This window comes from Chiloscyllium plagiosum, unplaced genomic scaffold (assembly GCF_004010195.1).
Source record: "Chiloscyllium plagiosum isolate BGI_BamShark_2017 unplaced genomic scaffold, ASM401019v2 scaf_13012, whole genome shotgun sequence".
In the NCBI taxonomy this organism is placed as follows: domain Eukaryota; kingdom Metazoa; phylum Chordata; class Chondrichthyes; order Orectolobiformes; family Hemiscylliidae; genus Chiloscyllium; species Chiloscyllium plagiosum.
The window spans coordinates 73,634-85,371 of NW_025215313.1; the positions used below are offsets into that span (position 1 = coordinate 73,634).

An 11,738-nucleotide genomic window follows, 5' to 3' on the forward strand; every position below is an offset into this window, starting at 1 on the left:
TGACTACCTGGTCAGGTCCACGCCCCCCTACAACCCACCCTCCCATCCTGGCACTTTCCCCTGCCACCGCAGGAATTACAAAACCTGCGCCCATGCCTCCTCCCTCACCTCCATCCAAGGCCCCAAAGGAGTCTTCCACATCCATCAAAGTTTTACCTGCACATCTACCAATATCATTTATTGTATCCGTTGCTCCCGATGCAGTCTCCTCTACATTGGGAAGACTGGACGCCTCCTAGCAGCGCGCTTTAGGGAATATCTCTGGGACACCCGCACCAATCAACCACACTGCCCTGTGGCCCAACATTTCAACTCCCCCTCCCACTCTGCCAAAGACATGGAGGTCCTGGGCCTCCTTCACCGCCGTTGTCTCAGAAGACCTGTGTACATGTGGCAAAGATTTCTTCAAACCAGTACTCTAAATCCCTTGCAATAAAGCCTAACAAGCCATTGCCTCGTTAGTTACTGGTGATACCAACACGCTAACCTTCGGAGTTATTTGTATTGGTAGTGTGGCATCATAACTTGTCCCAAAATGAAGAGTGAAGAAAAGAATCACTAATGATACCCACGGCTGGCTGCATCCCAGCGATTCCTATTGAAAAGTGCATTGCACAGATGAGATAAAGAGGCAGAGAGCTGTGTTTCTAAGTTTGCTGACAAAGCTAGGTGGAAATGTAATTTCTGGGAAGGACACAAACAGTTTCTTGGAATATAAATATTTACAAATTTCAAGTCTTTCTTCTGTTCTTACAACTGAAGTAAATAACTTCATACTTACCTACATTGTACTCCATCTGGGATCTTGCTGTCCAAATAGCTTGTTTGTATCCCTTTACAGACTCTTTGGTTCTGTCCTTCAAGTTTCGTTTCCATCTAGTGTTGTCAGCAAACTTAGAGACATTACTGTCGGCGTCTTTGTCTAATCCATATAATGCACTTTTCAGTGGGAGTCACTGGCTTGCAACCAGTAGTGGGTACCACTGGTGATTTTTCTTTGTTGGGCAGCATGTTGGCTCAGCAGTTAGCACAGCTGCCTTCCAGTGCCAGGGGCCCGGGTTCGTTTGCAGAATCGGGTGATACTCCATGTGAAGCTCGCATGTTCTTCCAGTTCTGTGTGGATTCCTCCAGGTGCTTCGGTTTCCTCCCACAGTCCAGAAATGTGCATGTTAGGTGAATTGGCCATGGGATGTGCAGGCAAGGTCGATGAGGCATGGGATATGCAGGGTTATAGGGATGGGGTGAAGGGGGGTGATATCTGGGTGGGATGCTGTTCAGAGGGTCGGTGTGAACTGAATGGGCCAAATGGCCTGCTTCCACATTGTAGGGATTCTGTGATTCATTTGGAGACAATCTATGGTGTCTGTACTCTCTTAGATTAATGTTTTCATGATATACGTACTCCAGATTATAAAATCAAGAAGTAGGAGGATTGAAACCCATCATCCACAATGAAAGTGCAGAAAATGTGCATGTGCTTATTGACCTAACCATCATTACACTGGCTGTTGAACTGAATGATAAATGGAACATATCAAGTAGCCATTATTATTGTATTGCAATAGATTGCATTCAGTCAGATTCTGTACCACTGTACATACAGTTCTGAGAAGTTACCTCGCAGGCCAAAACAATGTCAAATTATTTGCTAGAAACTAATCATTTTAAAACCTGAAATGACCTCAGTTTAATCTATTTCTAGATTGCAATCAGAGTTTGGTGGTGACACTGGCAGAACTTATTAATGAAATTAACATCAGAAGTATGCATGATGATGATTTAATGGGGCTGTCAGAGTCACATGGTTAAGAGAAGCTGTAACTTTGCTATGTGAAGAGAATGTCTGTTTGTAGATCAAGCTGTAAATCGAGAACTGTTGCAGAACATTTCATATACTCCAGTGCAATACTTTGGATGACTAAATGGATTTAGACCCCCAATGCACAACAAAACAGAGCTATTTATTGCAGTCATAAATTATACATACTTATGTTGGTCTGAAGTTGTGATGCTGCCACAGTAAGAATAGAAAATTTCAGTGCACCTACAAGAGAAGTTTCCTCTTTGCACCAATTAGCTGATGTATTTTGATTGGTTCCTTGTACATGTTGTAAAATAATTGATAAACTTTGTTAATTAATATGCCCAAACTTTGAAGCAATTACATTAACTTGTACAGTAAAACCAGCATTTTGTGGGAATTTTAACCCCAGATCTGCTGATATTTCTCTGGGCATATACTGAGTAATGCATCAATTACGGTTTATTAAGAGTTGCCATGAAGTAATATTTCAAAGGTAGAGAACAAAGATATCTTTCATTTCTTTGTAACCAGTAATGACTAACTTACCAAAAACAAACTTGACAGTTCCCCAGAGAATCTCTACACATTTAACAGGCAATAAACACCTCACCCAGTGTTCAACAGCTTTACTCACATTTTGTAAAAACACTGACCTTGGATAATTACATATTTTTAGAAAAAACTTCAACACTTTGATGACAGCTTTCCTTTGCTTCCTGAACTATGATAACTTTCTTCTAAAAATCTCAGTACTAATTATTTCCCTGTACTGCAGTAAAAAGCTTTCTAAATTAATTTTTGAGTTTCATTTTTGTTTTCTGCAGGGATCTGAAGATTGAAAATCTTTTACTGGATGAAAAGAACAACATAAAATTAATAGGTACAGTCTGTCAGCAAATATTCAGAGCCAGGAGGGTGTAGATCTTATTTTCTGTTTTATGTAGTAATTGTGTTTACTTAAAGGAAAAATTTAATGGTAATATTGTCTTTTGAAATTACAAAGATTAAGAACAAAAATCAGAACATTGTTCTCAGAAAGGATGGAGGCGGAAATTGAAACTAGACTGTAATATTTGGGTGATATTTGGGAGAAAAAGCGTAAGTGTGAGAAAAGTGATGAATGGACTAAAGTACTAAAACCAAGCAGAGGACAGGTCAGTCAGTATTTGACAAAGGAAAGGTACATTTGGCTAGGAAAATTGTCTTGAGATGAGGATCAGATATAAATTGTTACTCATTTCCCTCTTTCAACTTATTACCAATCAACTCTGTTTTTCTTAAATTGAGTTGTTAAACAGTAAACTGTGAAGCAAATATTCTGCTCAGGAAGATTGAGCAGTATTCTGAGATTTATGAATAGTGAATTGGGTGTAAATAGTCAAAGGTGAACTGTTGGTTATAGATATAATTTCTATCAACATATTCAACTACACTTGAAATGCCATTCATTGTGGGAGGGCAGTGACTTTGAATAAGCACAAATAGATTGTAGGTTAAAACAGAAATTGTGTTGAATATGGAATTTAACCACTCTTTAATTTTAGTAGTAAGATTCGAATAATTGTTGCTAATATGAGACTGTAAGTTGATAAGATTAAGAAAATGAAATATTTTATATGCATTTTATCTGCACATTTGCAAAAGTCTGAATATTATTCAGGAAATGAAAATTTTTCCATCATAAATTATATTGTGTGACTGATTATGATTGTAAAAATTCACCCTTATCTTGATACTCCACCCCTTGAATTCACCAGATTTTGGACTGAGTAACTGTGCTGGTATCTTGGGTTATTCTGACCCCTTCAGCACTCAGTGTGGGAGTCCAGCATATGCAGCTCCAGAGTTATTAGCACGCAAGAAATACGGTCCCAAAGTGGATATATGGTCAATGTAAGTGGTTTAACCATTTTTAAAATTGGATTTAAATGGTACTCATTCAATGAAAGCAAACATCTACAATGTTATTGCCTCAAAAATATTAGTTGAATAATATTTTAAAATATTGTATCTTTATTTTGATTAAGATTTGAACTCTTGTTTTGCGTTCAGTGCATTTGTGAGTCATTTTGAATATTATGATTGCACTTAGTTTTCTGATGCATGGATAATTCCCAAATCATATTTTACAGTTAAAACTCTCCCAGCTCTTCCTAATGATTGAAATCTTCCTGTTACAGACCTAAACCAATGTCAATGGCCAAATTGGAGTTTTTCTTTTTCTTTTAAACTAATAGCAAGGCCAGAGGATAGTGGAGCATGAGTAGACCACACTACTCCTTGACTCTGCTCTGCCATTTAATATGGCTGACCTAGAGCTTTAACTACACATTCCTGCCCACTTCCCTTATCCCTTAATTCCATGAAAGACTAAAAATCTGTCCATCCCAGCCTTAAAAGTAATCGACAATAGGGTGTTCACAATTTTGAGAATTCCAAAGGTTTGCAATCCTTTGAATGAACAAAAGTTCTCCTCTTCTCAATCCTAAATGATTACCCTCTTATCCTACTTTCTAGACTCTCCTGCCCATGGAAACAACCTCTTGGTGCCTGCCTTGGCAAACCCCTTCAGAATCATTTACACTTCAATGAAATCTCTCTTATTCTTTTTGTATGCTTTCTAATCAGTCAGTTTAGAGATATTATCACACACCTCTGGAACAGGTAGGGTTTGAACCCAGGTCTCCAAGCTCAAAAAATAGGGACACTACTATTGCACCACAAGATCCCTTCTCTCTTAATTTTTTTTTCATTTTTACAATGTGATCAAGTGGTCAGTATAACCCTCAATAAGAGAGGGAAAGTGATTGTGAGTGATTCTGATGCACAGAAAAGATATTTTTCTAGTCAACCTGTTCAATGATATTATTGCACACCTCTGCAGTAGGTGTGACTTGAACCCAGGGCTCCTGGTTCAGAGTACAGACATTACCACTGCACTTCAAGAGCCCCTATTCTCTCCCATATATCCCAAAATTAATAAGTCTGGGCTGTGTTTGTGTGGGTAGCTGTTGTTGCGAAGTGGTGGATTGGCAATGACTATGAGTTCACAATTGCAACATGGATCAGGGAAGATAGTGGTTTTTGATATATCAGAGATATGTTAGGGTGGTGGATGTGGTCAGGGAAGTGAAGGAAATAACAATTCTATCCAGTTTATGATCGTACATGTGCTAAAAACTTGAATTTTGCTTTTCAGTGGTGTGAATGCTTATGCGATGCTGACTGGCACTTTGCCTTTCACAGTGGAGCCATTCAGCTTGAGAGCTTTGCATCAGAAAATGGTGGATAAAGATCTCAATCCCCTACCTCCTCATCTCTCATCAGGTAATAACAGTTCAATGATTCTATTACTTAAGAGTTTATCTATTCAGATATTAAATACACAATGCTAAGAGATTTGTTATCGCAGAACTGTTCAAGCAAAATCTCAACAAGAAATCCAATTTCTTTTACTTCCACTATTTTGGTTTTAACGTATATTCTTGATCCCAATGCAAATGTAATTTATTATTTGAAACTTCCTGCATTTGCTAATGCGTATCTTATCAAAATAGTGTATGCATTTATCAGATTAATTGTAATTCGTTCAAGTTGAGTTTTATTGGAGATATTTCTGGGAGTGATCTATTTAGGTAGTAAGGGTGAGCAGTCAACTTAACACCAGGCCCCTCTCTTGGGGTTTTTAAACTGGCATGGAGGGAAGGAGACTATATCAAGATTTCATAAGGCAAATCAAATAATAATAATCTGGAATAATGACCTTGCATTCGTTTATTTAAACATTACATGAGAAAATACAGCTGTTTTCTTCCCTGCCCTCTCCCTTCCTCACCCATGATCCTTTGCAGGGATATGCTATGCAGGCACCAGTGTCTGCTTCAGTGACCATTAAGCCTTGAATGTGTGTGTTGACGGCCAGCTTAATTGTGGTCCAGTTCTGAGGAAGGGTCACTGGACCTGAAATGTTAACTCTGATTTCTCTCCATAGATGGTGCCAGACCTGCTGAGCTTTGTCAGCAATTTCTGCTTTTGTTTCTGATTTTCAGCATCTGTACTTCTTTCATTTATAGTTGGATTGTAGCTCAGCTCAGTTTTATCTTTGCCTTATTTTCACACACACTTACTTTCAGATAGTGACCATGAGCAGACCACCTGATTGATTTTCTTCTCGGGAAGGGGTTGAGGCTAATTTTAGAACTCCCACCTACAGTGTGACCAGAGGTCAGGTAACTAAGCATAGACTAGAAATGAATTAGTCCCTTTAATAGTCTGAGTAACTCAGCTTGTCACTAGATATGCTTGTTGAACCATTAGGGGAGCTGAAATGGTATTTTTAATCGGATTTTTAATCACTGATTGAGTCATGATTAAACTGTGCAATCTTTTTAATTTGTTCATGGGATACAGATATTGCAGGCAAGGCCAGCATTTATTGCACATCTTAATTGCCTCTGTGGAAGTGGTCAATAGCACAACATTTGAGATTAATTATGGGCTAACCATAGTAGCAATTATGATAGCAATTATGCAACAGGCTGACGTGAATCAATTGAACAGCTTATAAAGAATAGGTATGTTGACTCTCTTTTGTTGACTGCTTTGAGCATGTTGTCTGAGGAACATAAGTACCACAGGTCAGAAGTTGAAACTCACTTGAATTGCAGTGACTTTCAGCACATGGAACTCCGATACCAAGTGCTTAACAATTCAAAATAATTTAATAACATCTGAGGGTGATGTAAGAGCAGCTTTTCCATGATAGATTGAATCCAGGCACAAGTAAACACAAAAAAGAAACAGAACCTAGAGAAATCCTAGGAGTACTTTGGTTCAGCTGTGCGGGATTCCACTCACTTCCACTTTTTGAATGTTTTGGTCAAGAGTAGTCATGAACAGATAATAACAATGACTGCAGATGCTGTAGATTAGTGGTGCTTGAAGAGCACAGCAGTTCAGGCAGCATCCGAGGAGCAGCAAAATCGACATTTCGGGCAAAAGCCCTTCATCAGGAAATGAACATTTCACTGAGGCCCACCATCTAAGCAGACTGATTATAAATTAGCTCTGTGAACATATTTTACTCCAGTTTGTTTTCCAACACATTTAGGGGTCTGATTTTAACTCTTGTGTAGCTGGATTGATCGGATTAAAATCACCATTAGTTTTTATCTCCTGACCTCTCCTATAATTATGGCTGGAAAATATGGCTGTTTCTGGAGATCTGCACAATGTCCCAAACCTTTAAGCTAAACATTCTGGATTCGGGTCCCATCCAGGACTGGATGACAAAGGAGATAGAAATGAAGTCAAAGAAGAAGAACTGAGCTTACGTCAGGTGTCAGGTAGTGAATGCAGTTGAAAAAATAAGCTAAATGCAGAGCTTCAGAAAGGACATGAAAAAGTGACTATGAAAAGCAAAGAGGGTTAACAAAAGAAAGAAGTCCAGATAACATAAGGAAAATCCCAACTCTTCTCAAAGAACACCAATAGTAAAAGGGTGTTAAAAGGCGATTAGGGCCATTAGAACCAGAAGGAGGATATGACATCAAGACATGAGGCAATAGCAGAGATGTTTAATGAATAATCTGCATCTGTTTTTATCTATGAGGCAAATGCTGCCCAGGCCCTGATGACAAATGAGGAAAGTCGGTCAGAGTTTAAAATTGATAGAGAAGGGGTATTGGATGAGCTGTTCATATTTAAAAGTTGAGAAGGCACCAGGACTGGGTGAGTTGTATCCAAGGATATTGAAGAAAGAGGAAGTGGAAGTTGAAGAGGAATGGGCAATGGTCTTTCAATCTTTCTTAGACTCAAGGGTGGTATCATAGGAGTGGAGAATTACAAACACTACACCAAGTACCTTAAAGAGTTATTACTGACCAATCAGTTTAACTTGGGTGGTGTAAATCATCTTGAAGTAGTTGTTTAGGATAGGGTTAATAGCCACATGGAAAAATATTTATTGATTTTTGCACTTGATAAGTGGAAGTCATGCCAACAGTCTTCTGGAGCTCTTTGAATAAATTACAAAGAGAATTGATGAGGGTAAGGTTGGTGATGTGCACATTTATTTCCAGAAGGTGTTTGACACAATGCCACACATTAGACATGTTGGACAAATTCTAGCTCATGGAATAAAAAGGACAGTAGCAACTTGAATGAAAAAATAGCTGAGGGATACGAAGCAGAGTATTAGAGTCATAGAACTGCACAGCATGAACTTTGGTCCAACTCATTCATGCCAACCAATGGATGGTAATTTTTTGGGTCGGAGTGGTTGTGTAGTTGAGGGGTTTGTACTGGGTCTCTTCCTTTTCTTGATTTACCTAAGTGAGCTAAATCTTAGTGTGAAGGGAACAGTCCCTAAGTTTGTGAATGGCACATAAGACCATAAGACATAGGAGTGGAAGTAAGGCCATTCGGCCCATCGAGTCCACTCCACCATTCAATCATGGCTGATGGGCATTTCAACTCCACTTACCCGCATTCTCCCCGTAGCCCTTAATTCCTTGTGATATCAAGAATTTATCAATTTCTGCCTTGAAGACATTTAGCATCCCAGCCTCCACTGCACTCTGCGGCGATGAATTCCATAGGCCCACCACTCTCTGGCTGAAGAAATGTCTCCGCATTTCTGTTCTGAATTTACCCCCTCTAATTCAAAGGATGTGTCCACGGGTCCTAGTCTCCTCGCCTAACGGAAACAATTTCCTAGCGTCCACCCTTTCCAAGCCATGTATTATCTTGTAAGTTTCTATTAGATCTCCCCTTAATCTTCTAAACTCCAATGAATACAATCCCAGGATCCTCAGCGGTTCCTCATATTTTAGACCGACTATTCTAGGGATCATCCGTGTGAATCTCCGCTGGACATGCTCCAGTGCCAGTATGTCCTTCCTGAGGTGTGGGGACCAAAACTGGACCCAGTACTCCAAATGGGGCCTAACCAGAGCTTTATAAAGTGTCATTAGCACAACGGTGCTTTTATATTCCAACCCTCTTGAGATAATTGACAACATTGCATTCGCTTTAGTAATCACGGACTCAACCTGCATGTTTACCTTTAGAGAATCCTCAACTAGCACTCCCAGATCCCTTTGTACTTTGGCTTTATGAATTTTCTGACCGTTTAAAAAGTATTCCATGCTTGTATTCTTTTTTCCATTGCTCACATTTCTCACATTGAATTCCATCAGCCATTTCCTGGACCACTCTTCCAAACTGTCTAGATCCTTCTGTAGCCTCCCCACTTCCTCAGTACTACCTGCCTGTCCACCTAACTTCGTATCATCGGCAAACTTCGCTAGAATGCTCCCAGTCCCTTCATCCAGATCATTAATATATAATGTGAACAGCTGCGGCCCCAACACTAAACCCTGCGGGACAACGCTTATCACCGGCTGCCATTCCAAAAAAGAACCTTTTATCCCAACTGTCTGCCTTCTGTCAGACAGCCAATCCTCAATCCATACCAGTAGCTCACCTCGAACACCATGAGCCCTCACCTTATCAAAGGCCTTTTGGAAGTCTAGGTAGATAACATCCACTGGGTTTCCCTAGTCTAACCTACTTGTCACCTCTTCAAAGAACTCCAACAGGTTTGTCAGGCACGACCTCCCCTTACTAAATCCATGTTGACTTGTTCTAATCCGACCCTGCTCTTCCAAGAATTTAGAAACCTCATCCTTAATGATGGATTCTAGAATTTTACCAACAACCGAGGTTAGGCTAATTGGCCTATAATTTTCCATCTTTTGCCTTGATCCTTTCTTGAACAAGGGGGTTACAACAGCGATCTTCCAATCATCCGGGACTTTCCCTGACTCCAGTGACTTTTGAAAGATCTCAACCAACGCCTCCGTTATTTCCTCAGCTGCCTCCCTCAGAACTCTAGGATGTAGCCCATCGGGGCCAGGAGATTTATCAATTTTAAGACCTTTTAGCTTTTCTCTTTTGTAATGGCAACCATACTCAACTCAGCCCCCTGATTCCCTTTAATTGTTGGGATATGACTCATGTCTTCCACTGTGAAGACTGATGCAAAGTACTTATTAAGTTCTCCTGCTATTTCCTTATCTCCCATCACTAGCTTCCAGCATCAGTTTGAAGTGGCCCAATGTCTACTTTTGCCTGTCGCTTGTTTCTTATGTATTGAAAGAAACTTTTACTATCATTTCTAATATTACTGGCTAGCCTACCTTCATATTTGATCCTCTCCTTCCTTATTTCTCTCTTTGTTATCCTCTGTTTGTTTTTGTAGCCTTCCCAATCTTCTGATTTCCCAGTGCTCTTGGCCACTTTATAGGATCTCTCTTTTTCTTTGATACATTTCCTGACTTCCCTCCCCGGATAATCTTTCTTTTCTTGGGGATGAACCCCTGTACTGTGTCCTCAATTAAGAAGGTTTTCCCTCTATGAGTGCAGTAATGAAGTGATATTGGAAAAGCAACACCAAAACTGAAAGGTCACAATGACAGAGTCGGGAAATGGATTCAACTGGATTTTATCAAGTTAGAGGTTAACATGTGAAAAAAGGTGTCAGATCGTTATCAGAACCCCAAGTGACGTCCTTCAGAGATGGAACTCTGCCTAATATAGCTCAGACACTAATTGCGAGAACACTTGCAAACGGATATGGATTTTTTTTAAATGAAGCTAAACCATGAAAGACAATAACTCCTTAGTGCATTATTCGTAGCAACACCCCATCCAATCACAGTTGACCTGCCAGCCAACCCATCAATATCTTTTTCTCACACAGTACAAATTGTTGCTCCATTTGAAATGTTTTGTCTGTCCCTGATCAGTTCAAGGCAGAAGAAGAAGTTCCAACAATGTCCTGTTTCTTTCAGCCATACAGATATAAATAGGTTAAGGGAGTGGGCAAAAATTTGGCAGATGGAGTATAATGCGGGAGAATGTTAAAATGTCGATTTTGGCAGCAAGACTAGAAAAGAAGTAAACCATTTAAATAGAAAGGTTACTGAACTTTTAGGGCTGCGAGGGTTTGGATCTCCTCATGTACAATTCATCTAAACCTCTGTTGTACTCCCTCTATCGTTAGAACATCCTTCCTCTGGGAGGAAGACCAAAACCACACACAACACTCCAGCTCTGGCCTCACCTTGAACCTGCACAATTTGCAGCAAGACATCCCTGCTCCTGTACTCAGGAAAGAATTCCAGAAGTTTGTTCCTGTAACACTGAAGAAATGATGATATACTCCCAGACACAGCCTGTTGTGTGGCGGCTGGTGGTGTTCTATCCTGCACTATCTAGCGCCTTCCAGCCCAACATTAAAAAGTAATATGGCATTATATACAATTTTGTTAAACCTGGCATGGAAGAATTCACCCAAAAAAAATGAAGCCATTTCCAGAAACAGGAACTTGCACCAATGCAACATTACTCCCCAAGGCAGATTGATAGTAAAAGCAGGCGATTTGTCTACACTTAAAACTGCTGACCCAATCTCTCAGGGGACTTGTTTTGAAACATCAGGTTCCAAGAAGCTTATAAACCAAACACTGAAACTGGACTCACCTCCCCAAATGCACCTCTTCCTATAACCTTCAGAGATTCAAAGTCATCCAGACCCAACCTCGTCCTCTTGAGGCGAAGAAATTCTGTTTCTTTCTGAGCGTGTTGTGTTCTTCGCATTTGTTTCTGTTGCAAACACAACACAAAGAACACATCAATAAAGGTCATCACAATTAATATGAACTCTGCATACTGTTGCTGGTATAACCTGTGGAAAGGGCACACAGTAAACCACTCGAAACATTCCCAAGTGACATCAATAATCACGTCCCATTTGACCGCCTAACCTCGATCTTTATTTTCTCCCTTTGGAGATACACCCACAATGTCCCTTTTTTTTGGGGGGTGGGGGGGGGGGGTGGGGGGGGGGGGGGGAGTAGTGGGAGAGAGA

General features: G+C 40.1%; 1 protein-coding gene across 1 annotated transcript in view; it reads left to right on the forward strand.

Moving 5' to 3' along the window:
- The window catches only part of LOC122548281 (hormonally up-regulated neu tumor-associated kinase homolog A-like), a gene marked incomplete at its 3' end in the record, with an annotated part of 30,170 nt that overhangs the window by 16,780 nt on the left and 1,652 nt on the right, over window positions 1-11,738 (forward strand). Inside the window, exons 3-5 of the mRNA XM_043686809.1 lie at window positions 2,629-2,684; window positions 3,562-3,697; window positions 5,004-5,131. Coding sequence (XP_043542744.1) covers window positions 2,629-2,684; window positions 3,562-3,697; window positions 5,004-5,131 — 320 coding nt within the window. The remainder of the gene's footprint in view (window positions 1-2,628; window positions 2,685-3,561; window positions 3,698-5,003; window positions 5,132-11,738) is intronic.